Genomic DNA, 17135 nt, shown 5'->3' on the forward strand with positions numbered 1-17135 from the left:
TTTTCTATTTTTCTCCCATCCCAATTTCGCTGTGGCAATTCTCCCCTCCCCTGTCTTGAAAGTTGCTCGCATATGCCCCCCACTGTCTGGTTGTAGGGAGGATAGAAGCCTTGCATCACGTGTCCCCTACGATACATGTGGAGGCAGCCTGTCACATCTTTTCACCTGCCAGCGCGGACTCTCATTGGCGAGGTGTAACGTGTGGGAGGCTCACACTACCCCCGCCATTTCCTGTCTCTGCTGTGCAGGCGTCCCCCAACCGACCTGCAGGAGTCGCTGTCCACAACGTCCAGATTACCACCCATCGACTTCCACCCGCTAACTCTGCCAATTGAATTAGTATGATGGCCGGCCAAAGCCGGAGGCAACGCCGACAGCCGGAGTCGTTACTGCGTTATTTTTATGTAGATTGGTAGCGAGCAGTAGCGATCCAGCGCAGTCCTCCTCTCCTGTCTGTGTGTCACCTCACCAGCGGGGACACGCTGTGCTGTGGGCGTGTTTTGTTTACTATAGACTAGACTGTCATGGCGGCTCCCACTACTCGCGTTTCTACACATGGATATTCTCACTATTTCTATTTTGTCGAGCACAAAGAAAAGAATGTTTTAGTTAAATGTAATTTGTGTTTTGGCTCAAAGATCCTATCTACTGCCCATGCTTCAACGAAGCTAGTAGCTGAGTCTAATGTTAACGACCAGGATTCATCCGAAGCCACTCGCCACTCGTTTTCAGGGATCTACTAGTTAGCATGATACCAGGCGGCACACGGCAAATGGGACGGAACACTTTTTCCAACTACTTGGAGAGAGAATACAAAATGGAAATGAGATAAAGAAAATGTTTGAGGGGCTGGACTGAGTGCAGCGATGTGCAAATTAATGGAAACTGTCAAGTTGATCAACAGATTTTGACTGTAAGAATCTGCAAGGGAATCTCATCAATACTAATCAAACAATATAAATATAGTCCTTTCATGCACAATTGATATCCTAACTATTCTAACGTTGCAATGCACGATTGATATCTTAAACAACGTTGCAAGAACAGACATCAAGGCTGTTCCTTCAACCTAAGCGGTGATACAATTAGGCACGGCGCATTTCTTATTACGTCGGGACTCTGTGTCTGACATTTGTGTTTGTGTCAGATTTGTGTTTGTATAGATCACATTGCTTAGCAGAGTTCAGTGATGTGAATGGAAACTGTCAAGTTGATCAACAGATTTTGAGTATCTGTAAGGGCGTGGGAGAATCTTTTTTTTTTAAGTAACTAAATAGTTACTTTTCACAGTAACGCATTACTTTTGGGTGTAAGTAACTAGTAAAGTAACAGAGTTACTTTTGAAATTAAGTAACTAGTAAAGTAACTGAGCTACTATTTTTCAGTAACTAGCACAACACTGGCTATAATACAGAACACGCGATGGGTCCGCAAACATCGATAAAATTGTCAATAACGCTGGCACCATTGAGTAGAGATGAGAAAACAGTGTGGCGGTCAATGAGTTAAGATATATTTTTTGTAGGCAATTTTTTTAAGTGCATTTTTATTGATAGGACAGTTTGGAAATTGGGAGAGAGATAGAGATGGGGAGAACATGCAAAATGTTTCATGTCCTGGGCCGGATTCGAACCCAGGACGTTGCGATTACGCTGTGTGTATATACGTGGTGTGCCACCGGGGCGCCCCAGTATTTTGCACTTGTGTCGTTATCAGTCTCTGTGTTCAACACGTAATAAATCACCAACAAGGGGAACAAAATTGCACTAATATTTGATTCACTAGAAGTTATAAGAATGACTGATCATAAATTTTATCCAAAAAAAAGAATGACTCTGATCATAGGTATCACTCTCTCCACTGCGATCTCCCCGCCTACAGACGGTATTGGAATTCTGGTCTAAATCACATCTAACAACAAACATCTTCTCAGATAGGGTCCCCAGAGAAAAGGTATTATCAAGCCCACCCTATTTTCTTGATCCGCCAATCACAACTGTTGCTTCCCTCTGACAAACTCTGAATAATAATAATAATAATAATAATAATAATAATAATAATAATAATAATAATAATAATAATAATAATAATAATAATTGTAACTGAGGGGTACAATTCCCTGACTGTATTGATAAGTATGGTATCATTAAACCACTACCGCTTTATGTACTTTAATTACTGGCCATACAGTACATGATATATAAATATGATGAACACTTCCCACAATAAATCGGTTCCACACAAAGTTATAATTAAGTATTTATTGCAGCAAAAGGTACATAATATACTTCTCTATTATACTTTGAATGCACTTGTAAGGCAAAGGAATGTGCGTAGGCAAATCAATAATGAATGTCCATTCTCTGGTTACGCAGGAGGTAATTATACGACCTGAATCTTAGGGAATTATATCTATGGTGCACTGGTAATATATATAGCGGGAGATACTGAAGGGTCCCCCCGGTTGTAAGCCAGCAGGGGTAGAGGATCTGTCGGTAGTAGAGAGTCTGGTCAACGATGACTAAGGAGACTCCAAGTACAGGAGACGGTGCAATAGTCTCTTGATCCACAGACGAATACAGCTGTTCTCCGTAGACTGTAGCTCCACAGTGAAGAAAGCTAGCCTGCCTTAGGCTCTCTGAGGCGCAGACTCGACGTGGCTCCTCACAGGGTAAATCCCACACACGTGTAGGCGTCGGCGATTCTCCGCTCCATAAATCACAGGACCAAAACAAATATAATCCAGCCGTAAATGGCTATGCAGTCGTCGGGTAGATTAATCCAGTGTACATGTCCACACGATCCTCGTCTAGGTCTCCTCGGGTGAAAGCGCCATGAAAGCAGCCCAGCCTGGATAAGCACTCTAGCTGGTACGAGGAAGCGTTGGTGATGCTGGTCACTGTAGAACTTTAGCCGCACGATACACTATACACAAATAGACTATTACTGACTTAATAGAAATATGTCGCACTCGACGGTATAGCGCCAAACTCTGACAATTCAGTTATTAATTCGCACGCGGTCTCAATGCTCTCTTTGGGGCCAAACAGGCCATACTTCACCGCACGGAGTATCGTGGGTGAGGCTTCAACTTATTGGTAACTCTACTTCTGTATTCACCTGCGCCATATTTATATGCACAGCGAACAATCTAGTGCCAACCGCATTTCTGTCTCGTATTCTTGGGCAAGGCCGGGCATGTACAGACATGTCTTGACGGTGGCTTTGAACCCGACTCTGGAGGCATGGCCCTGGCGCCTGTGGACCGCTGTCCAATAGGAGAATGAAATATTATGGTCTGTACTAGGCTAAAGGGATATTCCGTGTATATGTACAAGGAATATACAAGGGATATCAAACGATATACAAATACTATGCAATATATATCAATCAATAAATATATATATTCGGTTTAATCTGATCCTTTGTAACAATAATACTCAATCTGACAATAGCTACAGTATGCAACATTTCAACTGTAGGGAGTCTCACAGACTATACTGTTCAAATGTAAACAAGGATATCTGAAATTGATCGTGAAAAGCAACGTAGAGTAACACAGTGATGGGGCACCGGTGATGTCACTACAAATAACCTCACAGCTGGACCATCTCTCGGCCAATCATATTCCTTGGTTTCAAGACATGTACTCTTTACAAATACAGTAGTCACAGTCATTCACAAAATATATTTCACATTTTACTCATTTGTTTCACAATATATACATATTTGAGACCTAGAACCCACCTTGTTAGAAGGTACACACTGTACAAGAACTTGTGTGCGGTCAGTCTTCCTTTGGAGAGCCAGGAACTGGACTCTGAATTGTTTCAGCCTTTGATAGATCCTCCTGGCGGCTCCACTGACACAGCGCTGAGTCGTGTACCACAGCCAGTACCTGGAAAATGGAGAACAATGTCAACAGTCAGACAAACTGTAGATACGTAGATGTAGATGATAAACGTAACGATTGTAGGAACTCAAACTCACCAGGAGAAATGTGTGATGTAGAAAATGGCGTAGAGATGTGTGACGCAGAGAGAGACCTGCGAGGTGATGTCGGTCCAGGTGTGGGCACTGGGGTCTCCATGGAGCAAGTGAAGACAGGACATGTCCACTGTGTGGCCTGCAGGAGCACCAGATATGCTGAGTATTAGGGACACACAGATACCGACCGTTGTGGGACTTGTACAGCACTTTGCTCAACTATGTCAGTGCTGTAAAGTTTAAACCTTTTTAAATCTTAGACAAACAAAACACTTTGCTTTCATGAAATATTGTAAGCCGTCATTTGAGGCTTTATAAAAGCAGCACAATGAACACAAATAGTCAGTGCCGAGTCCGACCTCATCTTAAATAACAAACAGCATTGCTTGTTGTAGTTGACAAAGAGAGGCAGAGTTGATTTTGCAAAAATATTAAAAATAAATAGATTTAATTTTTTTATCCACTTTTTCTCCCATTTTCTATATTTTTCTCCCATCCCAATTTCGTATCATCCAATTCAACCCTCCCCTGTCACGAACGCTGTTTCTTGCCTCCCACAAGCCGGCTGCAATGTGGACTAAGTCATACATAGCACAAGTCCCCTCCGGTACTTGAGGTAACAGCAGTCGCATCTTTTCACCTGCGCAGCTCGATCTCTCAGTGGCGAGGAGTAACGCATGGGAGGCTCACGCTGCCCCCGACACTTCCTGATTCTACTGCGCAGGCGCACCAACCGACCTGTAGGAGTCGCTGTCCACAACGCCCGATCCCCACCCATCAGTTTCCCACCCCCTAATACGGCCAATGTGTATTAGTATGAACGACCAGCTAAACTGAAAGCAATGTGGAGTGCTGGGCTCGAACAGGCGAGCCCAGCGTCTCTGCATTCGTGGCAAGCGCCTTGCCCACTACGCCACGTAGCCGCCCCAAATAGATTTTCTTTTTATATATATATATTCAAATTTTATTTTCCCATTCGAATCCCATGCCCATCGAACGAAGCTTCGAAGCTTCGAAGTATTTAAGACAGCCCTAGTATCGGGACTGAAAAAGTTGCATCGGTGCATCCCTACTGACTACTAACTACATGCAAATAGAATCCTGTACTAAACATGTACTGGTATCAGATTATTCGCCTTATACGCCCCTCCCACTTCTGGCGTTGTTGGGTTATTAGCTGAACTTCGTGACAAAGATGCTAGCTCTCCCTGAAGCATGCAGGTAAGATGGTGGCCGACACCTACCACCCCGGTCACAATCTGTTTCAAACACTCCCCTCTGGCACAAGAATAGCTTCTACCCCTCTGCAGTGAGCCTCATCAACAAGAACAGCTTCTACCCCTCTGCAGTGAGCGGCGACCTCATCAACAAGAACAGCTTCTACCCCTCTGCAGTGAGCCTAGTCAACAAGAACAGCTTCCTCTGCAGTGAGCCTCATCAACAAGAACAGCTTCTATCCCTCTGCAGTGAGCCTCGTCAACAAGAACAGCTTCTACCCCTCTGCAGTGAGCCTCGTCAACAAGAACAGCTTCTACCCCTCTGCAGTGAGCCTCGTCAACAAGAACAGCTTCTACCCCTCTGCAGTGAGCCTCGTCAACAAGAACAGCTTCTACCCCTCTGCAGTGAGCCTCGTCAACAAGAACAGCTTCTACCCCTCTGCAGTGAGCCTCATCAACAAGAACAGCTTCTACCCAGGGCGGCTACGTGGCGTAGTGGGCAAGGCGCTCGCCACGAAATCTGGAGACGCTGGGCTCGCCTGTTCGAGCCCAGCGCTCCACATTTGCTTTCAGTTTAGCTGGTCGTCCGTACTAATACACATTGGCCGTATTAGGGGGTGGGAAACTGATGGGTGGGGATCGGGCGTTGTGGACAGCGACTCCTACAGGTCGGTTGGTGCGCCTGCGCAGTGGAATCAGGAAGTGTCGGGGGCAGCGTGAGCCTCCCACGCGTTACTCCTCACCACTGAGAGATCGAGCTGCGCAGGTGAAAAGATGCGACTGCTGTTACCTCAAGTACCGGAGGGGACTTGTGCTATGTATGACTTAGTCCACATTGCAGCCGGCTTGTGGGAGGCAAGAAACAGCGTTCGTGACAGGGGAGGGTTGAATTGGATGATACGAAATTGGGATGGGAGAAAATATAGAAAATGGGAGAAAAAGTGGATATAAAAAAAAAAAAAAAAAAAAAAAAAAACGTCTACCCCTCTGCAGTGAGCCTCATCAACAAGAACAGCTTCTAACCCTCTGCGGTGAGCCTCATCAACAAGAACAGCTTCTACCCCTCTGCAGTGAGCCTCATCAACAAGAACAGCTTCTACCCCTCTGCAGTGAGCCTCATCAACAAGAACAGCTTCTACCCCTCTGCAGTGAGCCTCGTCAACAAGAACAGCTTCTACCCCTCTGCAGTGAGCCTCGTCAACAAGAACAGCTTCTACCCCTCTGCAGTGAGCCTCGTCAACAAGAACAGCTTCTACCCCTCTGCAGTGAGCCTCGTCAACAAGAACAGCTTCTACCCCTCTGCAGTGAGCCTCGTCAACAAGAACAGCTTCTACCCCTCTGCAGTGAGCCTCATCAACAAGAACAGCTTCTACCCCTCTGCAGTGAGCCTCGTCAACAAGAACAGCTTCTACCCCTCTGCAGCCTCATCATACTACATCCTGCACAATTGTACAGCCCTGTCCTATATTCTATTGTATTTTTTATTCTAATTTAGATTATATATTCCATTTTATTTTATTATACTTGTCTGTTAACACATTAGGCTCCGGGGGTTGTGCGGCTGCCCATCATTGTACCCAGTCTGCCACCGTTGAAAGCCTATGGAGATGTTTACCTTCTTTGCAGGGCTATACCTTTTTAAATTGTATTGCTATATTGACATTACTATGGCCCATTCAACATCGATTATCTATCGTTCAGGATGTGGGAACGTTATATTTTTTCATTCATACATTGTTGTGTTAATACCATCTAGAATATAAGTATGTTTTTAAGGTTTTCTGCTGTAATTCCAAAAACGAGAGTTATAGGCCCTGACGCATATGATAGATTATCGATTGGCGTTTCTTTCCTATACACGCTATATTAAAAAATTCAAATGTATATGATCGGTATACATTATGCTTCATCATGCGTGAAGGAAAGGGGGGGGGGGGGTCGTTTATAATTCCTTGATAGTCAGTAACGGCTTTATTTAGTATGGGTTGATATATTGATCCGATGGTTTGCAGTGAAATGAATAAACAAATCGGGCTGAAAATAACGTTAGTGTCTCTCTTACCGTTCGCCGATAAGACTGGAGGAAAAAGATCCCAATTATTTGACACCGATCTCCTAGATCCATTTCCGGTTTGTATGGCGCAATAAACGCCGAAATCATATCGATTATTGAGTTTAGAAAGCGATCCAAATGCACTATAGTGTTTGTCTGGATCCACGTAACAAGATATTACTGCCGGAGGGATTTCCTCGATGCACCAACGGCACTTCCGGTTTTGGCGAGAGTGTAACTCGCCCGACCATCCACCAGGCGGTAGGGATGGGAATCGAAAACCGGTTCCCATTGGGAACCGGTTCCTAATTGGCCGATGCCTGGAACCGTGTGGCTCCCGTGACTTTCGATTCCATTATCGCTGCCAGGTCCTACAGTTGCGCAATAACGTTAGCACGTAGCCATGGCAGACTCTATTTGATTCCTTAAGGGCTCGAAATTGCCTGGGTTTTGGTAATATGCTCCCGAAATGCTCCCGCTGTTTGGCTACTTCTATGTGCAGTGAAAACTACTTGAATGCTTTAGAACCTAGTCATTGATTTAGTTGAGGGTGAGCTAAAATTAGCCGCGGAGCTAACGCTATCTAACGTGAGCTAACGCTATTTAACCCTTAGGGGTCACGCTGGAGCTTTGAACCCGTCGGCGGACAACAAAAGAAATTAGAATCCCTCTTAAATGCTCAAAAAGGACATCTTTTCAGAAATCGATAAAAATAGAAAAATTGCCATTTCTAGTGCTTTGACATGTAAGGTATACGTCCCCCAACTTGCTAAACCTAATACGAATTGTAAATACATTTAATTCTTGCTAGATGGCATGATTGTAATAATCTCCATTTGCGATAAGAACTACAATCGCGTCACGAAACGCACATACATGGACGCGCGCACACACACAATAGCGGCGTGTGCGCTGTGAATAGGTGTTACACTTACACCCCCGCAGAGGCGTGAGACTGGTATCAGAGCCTACCCCCCCATCCAAATTCTAAACATAATAATGTATGAATTATCTGTTGCAATAATATCCACGGGACTCGACTTTTTGCAGTCGTTTCTCCTCTCCTGCGTGAGGAGTCTGAGGACATTCGCGGACATTCTCTCAGATAAAAAAAAAAAAGCTTACATACACATACTGTACACACACTCTCGCTCTCTCTCAATTCAAATGGGCTTTATTTAACATTAACTACTGTATGGCAGAGTGCGTCTGTGTATACGAGGTATGAATGATCACTGGCTGCTGTGTGACGAGTTTGCTCATCCGCGCTGTCGCGCTATATAAATCCAAGTCATTATTATTATTATTATTAAACACGGACCGCTTTAGTTGACAAAATTACATACATTTCGGGTCATTTCATAATAGCAGTGTGGACCAGCTCTGTAACCAGCTCTGTAACAAGTACAACGCATCTCGCTAGTTGACAGCTTACGCATGCACCCGCGCTGTAGTAAACACGGTGCTTTAGTTGACAGCGTTCGATGCGCTTTGTGAAGGAAAGATGACGTCGCCTCTCTCTCTCTCTCTGTCTGTCTGTCTGTCTGTCTGTCTGTCTGTCTGTCTGTCTGTCTGTCTGTCTGTCTGTCTGTCTGTCTGTCTGAGAACCCAGGTTGCTTTCTAACCTATATATATATCTCTCCCTCTCTCTCTCCCTCTCTCTATCTATATCTCCCTATCTCCCTCTCTCTCCCTCCATCTCTCCTCTGTATCTCCCTCTCTGAGACTACTCCCGGTCTGAGTCATGTAAATCACAAATCATGTAAAACACAGATTCGGCTCAAACAAGGGACTAAACACGTTTCGCAATTATGCCACAACAATGTGGAACGCCCTACCCAAAGCTGTAAAGGAATGTAAATCACTACCCACCTTCAAAAACACTCTCAAAGAACACCTACGGGAGACTGCAATTCAAAACTGGCCCCTACAAATGTCCTAACCCAGTTGTACAATAAAGACCAAGCATGGCTATTCCAATGTACAGCCCCACCCAACCCCACCCCACCTACCCAACCTCCTCCAATGTACAGTTTCCATGTCAAATGTATGTCAGTACTCCAATGTACAGTGTCCCCCCCCCCTACCCAACCCCCCCACCTCCAATGTACAGCCCCACCCCACCTACCCAACCTCCCCCAATGCACAGTTTCTATGGCAAATTTGTAATGACAGTACCAGAATGTTTGATAGGACATTGATTGAAAACTATCGTCTCAAATTTGACAATTGATGGCTTATTTTGAAGGTATGAATCTGTAATTTTATATTATGTAACAAAAAAAAGGGGGAAATTCTCAGGAGGAGGAGCTATTTAGATTAGACTATTTGTTGGGGTGTTGCTAATTGGGCAATTCAGTTAATTCTCCTCAGATCATTCATGATGGAACATAACGTGATGAAATCATGATATTGTGATACACAATTATATCTGAATTGGTAATAACAAGCACATAACTCGCATTTCTCAAAATATCTGATATATTGGAGGCTGTCGTGTCACAAGTGTTAATAATCTGGTAGATCCTGATGCCCATTTGGCCCAGTGCAGTTTCTAACAACCCACATGTCTGTTTCCATCAAGGCAGCCTACCTTCTGTAAGAGAATCGGCTGGGTTTTCATGGAAAAGCCATCCATTCTGGCTGCTCAGTCCTGATCCAGCTATAAAGACCACAACATATCTAAAGGCTCACTGTGCATTACACCTCATAGTCCACTGTCCATGTGCCTGACATTTAAGGTGTGTATGTGTGTGTGTGTGTGTGTGTGTGTGTGTGTTTTCAAAATATATATCATTTGAATATTCATATAATATGTACACTTAAGTAAACACATTTAGATGGTAAATCAGACTACAGCTTTGCTATTATGGAACGAAATGTAAAATATTGTAATGTAATGTATCAACAAGCTTAACAAAATAACTAATACTGTCTCATTCGCTAAATGCATCATGTAAAAGAGTTCAGTTTTATCAAAAGCCTTCTCACTATCTTTTTTTACCCCAGGAGGTGAAGAAATTCAAGCTATTGCGATGCTATAGCAATATAATAGTGCTAGCAATTGTTTTATCATTATAATACTTTTTAAACCGATGTAATACAGTTCTTAGCATAGCTATTGTGTTATTTTGTTAGATGATAGTTTACTTTCTCAGAAATCTAACATTAGCTACTAGCTAGGCTTAGTCTATTCAAAATCATTAGATGTCTGTGGGGGGCGTATTACCCCAAAACAGGAGAGGCATCTTCCCTCAAAGGTCCTATTCTTACACTTTCATGGATGACAGTATGTCGGTTAGTATGTTGGGAGTTGGATGTGTGTCTGAAATCTTATACACCAGAAGGTCTTACAAGAGGGTACTACCAAAGTCTGTCTAGAGAGAAGATGGTTCACTCTGCTTCATTGTTGATAACAGGGACTAACAAGATGAACAAGATCTGTGCCCTATCTCTTTGAATGGGGAGTACTCCATATTTAGTGATAGAAAAATGCCTTTTCCCCCAAAGTAGACCAGCTTCTATGCATGCGCCACCTTCCTTGTGTGATATTCTATTCCAGTTGTCTTTGATCTTGTTTTCTCTGGTTATGATCATGTTATTAGTGTGTGTGTGTAAAAAAACTAATAATATAATTATTATAAATGTCGCTCTCTCTCTCTCTCTCTCTCTCTTGAAATCTACAGTTACACATTTAGTATGTATTTAGTGAGGTAAATGAGTACAAGACATGTTTCACAGACACACACACACACATACACACACACACATACACAGACAGACAGACAGACACACACACAGACAGACACTGCGCACTTACCCCCCAGTCGGTCTGGGAGAGTGGAGGCTATCACGTGCTTCCTCCGACACACGTCCAGCCAATCAACCGCTTCTTTTCACCTGGCAGCGCGGATTCTCATTGAGAGGGCGTAGCGTGTGGAAGGATCACACTATCCCACTCAAGTCCTATCCGCGCTTAGCAGGCGCCAGTGCATGTGAGCGGATCGGAGCGTGAGCGGCGCGGGGCGCGGAGCGGCCGGTTTTGACGTGAGCGAGGAGTGGGTTTTAAAATGAGTCGGCGCGACGTCCGGAGCGAGAGTTCTCCTCCGCTCCAATCCACTCCAGGCCGCTCACAGTGGTTTAACACTGATGTAATATATACATGCAGTACAATGCCAAAGCAACAGATGGCGATGTACAAACATGAAGGCCATTTTCAACCAATGAGAAGGGTGAACCTGTGATAGGCTGTTCGTTCAGGCTTTGTCACTGTAGAGACGCCCACACTCACTCCAGTTAGAAAAAGTATATCGACGCCATTGTTGTTGACGTTAGCTTACATGCTAACGTTAATGGCAGCGACCATAGCATTGTGGCTCGGCTAGCCTATCATCGCTTAATAGAGATAGTGAATGGATAAACAACGTTATTTAACATTGCAGAATGGCTACAATTACAATGCGGCTCAATACAAACAATTGTTAAGGGGCCCAGGGGGTGTAGACTGTTGTAGTTTGAGCTCATTTACACCATGCTCCAAAAAAAGAAGAAAAAAAACTGCCGAGCGATCTGGCGCGGGGAGCGCTCGATTCAAGGTGAGCGGGGAGCGAGCGGAGAGCGACTTGGGGGCGGGGTCAACATGAGTGATTAGCGGAGCGGACCAAGCTTTAAAGAGCGAAGAGCGGATTTCTCGGCCGCGCCGATCCGCTCACGTGGTCTGGCAGGCGCCCCGACCGAACTGTAGGAGTCGGACCCACCCCGCCAGCTTCTCCCACCCTCTAATACTGCCAATTGTATTAGTGTGAACGGCCAGCCAAGCTGGTGACAACCCCGGAGCTGTGAGCTGGATTCGAACAGGCGAATCTAGCCGCTCCGGGGTTTGGTGACGAACGCAATCTCCGTTACGCCACCTGACCGCCCGCAATAAATTCTGGGCTAATGTGGATATTCACCAACCGAATAAATAATGCTTCTATAAAACACAAAATAGTTTCACTAGCTCAAGAATTATCCTTGAAACAAAGACATTTGTAAAGAAATGGAACAATGGGCTTGACATTTATTTTTATTTTTTGAATTATCTTTTTCCACCTTTTTCCGTTTTTTCTCCCATCCCAATGTTAGTCGTTATGCCAATTCCCAATCCCCCTCCTGGTCGTTGCGCACTCTACCCCCTACCGTCGGTCTGGGAGGGCGGAGACTATCACATGCTTCCTCCGACACATGTGTAGCCAGCCCACAGCTTCTTTTCACCTGGCAGCGCGGACTCTCACTGGGAGAGTGTAACGTGTGGAAGGTCACACTAACTCTCCTAGATCCTTCCCTTGCTGTGCAGGCGCCCCGACCGAACTGTAGGAGTCGCTGTTTACAACTACCAGGACCCACCCTCGCTGGGTTTCCCACCCGCTAACACTGCCAATTGTGTTAGTATGGACGGTCGGCCAACCCGGAAGCACCACAGCTGGATTCGATCCCACTGTCTCTGTGGTGGTAGACAGACGCTTAGTCCGCTGCGCTACTCGGCCACCCCGGGCTTGAGATTTTTCATTACAAACGCATAGGTCAATGAAAGGTCAAACTGAAACACAAGGCGACTACATGATGTCCTGTACTAGGGGTGGGAATCGCCAGAGACCGCACGATCCGATACTATCGCGATACTTGCGTCACGATACGATAGTATCGCGATACTAAATATATCGCGATACGCCGAGTATTGCGGAATCTTTTTTTCTTTTTTTGTATCAAATTTAATTTATTACCTTTTTTCAACTGCAAAGTAAAACTGTCAACATGTTTTATCTAATAAAATAAAGTTCAGTCTGTTCATCTCACTGCAATAATTTTTATTGCAGAACATGGTATTTTCTCAAGCAGACAGATGTAAACACTGTAATCTGTGTTGCATGTACCTGACAAACTGAACTGTTTGTATTACAGTCATATTCCAACTTAACTGAATGCACATGTGTGCGTGTGTGTGTGTGGACTACTGTACTATTACAGGTATTGAAATTAACAATGCAACTTCCTTATACAAAAAGAAAAAAACAAACACTTTTTGTTTGTATGAATAATTAAATATCGATACTTGGCGTCCCTGTATCGATACAGTATCGCCACGCAAAGTATCGCGATACTACTACGTATCGATTTTTTCCCCCACCCCTATCCTGTACCCTTGTTGCTTAGAAACATGATGCCCTGTACCCGTGATTCCGGACGGCAGAGGGACCTGGACCTTGATGGGCAGCAGGAAGTGCATGCTGGGAGTCTGGGAGAGGCAGAGGAGGGGGCTGACGCTGGCCTGGGGGTCACCACACAGCACCTGGACCTCCGACACAGACACCTGCAACACCTGGAGAGAGTGGAGACGAGCTGTGGTGTTGCACCATACTGGTTGGCAAAACGACATCACGAGACATGCTATATGAATATTAGGGGTGCGACGGTACACAAAAACCACGGTTCGGTTTTGAAGTCACGGTTCACGGTTAATTTCGGTACAGTGGGGGAAAGTTTGCAGAACGTGGCTTTCCATGTTCCACTCGGCGGTGACGTAGTGTGCAGCTATTGTTAAGTAGAGCGGTCAACAAACATTCATATTCAAATAAAAAATAGGTAGGTCTTCTAGCTCAGGCTTGTCGTTCGCCATACTATGAGGCTATGCTAAATGACAGGTAATCAGTGGTGTGCGTAGGCTGAACGAACAACATTTTAATGAAGTTCCGCAAGCTAAAAATGGTTCTGCACGTGCGTTCCTTTAGTGTTTAAACTAAACTAACTAAAGTAACGTTGCATTCGTTTGGTACACAGCGCGTACTGAACCGAAGGTCCCGTACTGAAACAGTTTGGTACCAATACCTGTACCGTTACACCCCTAATGAAAAGAACAATAACGGTTATGAGACTGGCACAAATGTTGGTTAGCATCACTACCATGATCACCGTTGACGTAAGACATGGTGGAGAGGGTGCACATAAGGCTACGTTCACACTGCAAGCCTTAGTGCTCAATTCTGATATATTACTCGGAAAAAAATTTAAAAAAATTTGCGTGGCTGTTTACATTCCTTTTTAAATAAAAATAATAATAAATGTGGCCAATGTGAGATTCCAGTGTGAACTGGTCACACTCCTGAACTGACCCACATGCGCAAATGAACAATAACGAAGACAGACGTAAACATGGAGGACTAACATGAAGTTTCATTAAGTTGATGTGCAGTGGAGCTAATTCAGATGATAATGGGGGGGGGGGGTGTAAGAGCCATTTCTTCTTTCAATATGCTTTCAAACACAGAGCGGTTATGATAAAGAATCTGGTTTTGCTTGTACAGAAGTATCACCCCAAATACTTATAAGGTAAACACCTCACTGTCCCTCCACTGACCACCTCTATCACAGCTGTCTTCCATGTTTGTATTCACTGAGTGACTCTCGCCACAGAATTATGATGAGTGTCAATCTAGAGTGACATGAATTTTGATATGCCTGTTCAGACTGAGGTCTGTGGAAGAAGTGGCCCAATTCTGAATTTAAAAGATCAGATTCAATGTGATTTGTGCTGTTCACACTGTCATGAAAAAAAACAGATCCGAGTCACATATGAGCAAAAAAATTCTGATTCGGGCCACTTCCGTCTTCAGTGTGAACGTAGCCTAGAGAATTGTTCTGAGTGATACAATAAAATGTGTTTCCTTCAATGCAAAATGTGGTGCATTGATTGCAGTCTATTTTAGTGCCATTTTGTCCAAGACATTTGGCACGTGCCTACAGGAGACCAAACCACAGCTCTGACAGCTTGAGCTGGAAACAGGGAATCTGCTGGTCATTTCCACACACCGTCCTCCTCGTACCTGTAAAGTAATGGTGCGGGTTTGCAGAGTAGAGTCTGGAGGGAAGTGCAGTTTGATTCCAGGGTCACAGCTGGACACCAACAGCGCCCCCTCTGGGGTGACAGAACAGCTGTCCCTCACTGGGCGAGAAACTGCCACAAACCAGGAGAACTGGCCCACAGAGCAGCAGGCCAGCTATAGGGAGACAGATGAGGACATATCAGTGACCTACAGAGCAGCAGGCCAGCTTTGCAATCCTCCCCACGTCGCATTAAAGACGTTAGCATAAGCTGTACTGTACCCATTCTGCAATCTGTTAAAGTTTTCAATCAATCAATAAATAAGCTAACAAGCTAACCCTGATCAGAGCCGAGAGAACAGCAGAGTGGGGACTGGGGAAGGTCATTCTCTAGACCCTTTCGTGACTGCTGATGCACGCCTTGCTTTGAATACAGCAGTCACTGGCTCGAGCTAACTAGCATGGGAACATTCACTCTGAAGCACTGGTTATTTACGAACTGTTCGTTCTAAATTGATCACAGAGAGATGTCAAAGGTACTCACAGTTGCACAAGGGTTTCACACACAAAACCGGGGTGGTTTGAAAGCTTGGCGTTGCTAATAAACATTTTAAATATTTTTTATAAACTGATCAACACTGCATTATTTCCGGCGTTGGGTGCATGATGCGCATTTTACTTGAAGTTTAAAGCTCAATATATCAAAACGTGGCACTTTACAGTGAACAGGAGGTCTATTTGTATTAAAAACAATAGATTGTTTTTAATTTAAATGTCTGGAAGAGCTAAAAAAAAAAAGTCAAATGATATTTCCGTTGCCTTTTTTGAGTTGATCTAAATGTTACTGATTGTGTTAAATGGGCATATAATATCGTCTCATATCGATTGCAGGCACCTGAATCTAATCGTATCGTGGCAGACTTTGTGATATCGGCAAATATCGTATCGTTGTCCAAAGAATCGATATCGTATCGTGCCGTGATGAAACTGGTGATTCCCACCCTACAGAGCAGCAGACTGCAAAATGAGAATTCTTACAAATCCAGCAAATGTCACAATACAGGTATCATTGTATTGATATAATCACTGAGGATAGATTGTGATATTAACCAATACTGTATAAATATTTTGCCCTAAAACACGAGATACACAATGTTTTTCAGTGCCTTAATAATAATAATAATAATAATAATAATTAATTACATTTATATAGCGCTTTTCTAGACACTCAAAACGCTCCCCACAATGTAAGGTGGAAATGGCCTCCTTCACCACCACTGGTAGCACCCAACCTTGGGCTACGCAGGCTCAATGGCTGCCATACACTGGCACCAGGCACACATCACACTACACAGTGGCTGAACGGCTCAGGAGACAGGGTGTGATATCAGCCAATTAAGGGGAAGGGATGATTAGGTGGCCTTGATGTCAGAGACCTGATTGGGAATTTGAAGGGAACCCCCTACTCTTTGTGATGGGCATCCTGGGTTCTTTAGCGACCGAGATTCAGTCAGGACCTCGGTTTAGCGTCTCATCTGAAGGACGGCACTCACAGCTATACAGTGTCCCCATCACCGTAACAGGGGCATTATTACTGACTAGTCCAGAGGACAGAGTGCCCCCTGCTGGACAACAACACCACTTTCCAACAACGGCCTTGATCGGGGCTCAAACCGGTGATCTTCCGATCACGATTCCGGAGCTCTACTCATGTAGCCATTCTGCCGGACAAATCCGGCATAATCCCTACCACTGTAATCTGGATTAAGGAAAACAGGACAGGGTTCCCACTCCCAATAATTTTCCAGGACATTTCCAGTAGTTGACAATCTTGACAATCCAAAGGACAGCACTTGCTCACAAACGGTCATATAATTTACCATTATGCCCAGTACACATTTATCCTCAGTTTAATTCCTACTTTTTTAATGATGCAGGGTTCATGATGAAGTGGCTCACGTTCATTACAGGTGACTGCTACACCCATCACAGAATGTAAGTTTTGTAGTCAATACTGATGT

At 44.4% G+C, this 17135-nt stretch overlaps 1 protein-coding gene across 1 annotated transcript in view; it reads right to left on the reverse strand.

Annotated features, from left to right (window-relative positions):
* The window catches only part of pidd1 (p53-induced death domain protein 1), a 52615-nt gene that overhangs the window by 17576 nt on the left and 17904 nt on the right, over positions 1-17135 (reverse strand). Inside the window, 4 exon segments of the mRNA XM_084335356.1 lie at positions 3748-3898; positions 3991-4126; positions 13468-13615; positions 15117-15290. Of these exon segments, the coding sequence (XP_084191482.1) occupies positions 3748-3898; positions 3991-4126; positions 13468-13615; positions 15117-15290 (609 nt within the window).

Source organism: Notolepis coatsorum (genome assembly GCF_963971535.1).
Source record: "Notolepis coatsorum genome assembly, chromosome: 18".
Classification (NCBI taxonomy): domain Eukaryota; kingdom Metazoa; phylum Chordata; class Actinopteri; order Aulopiformes; family Paralepididae; genus Notolepis; species Notolepis coatsorum.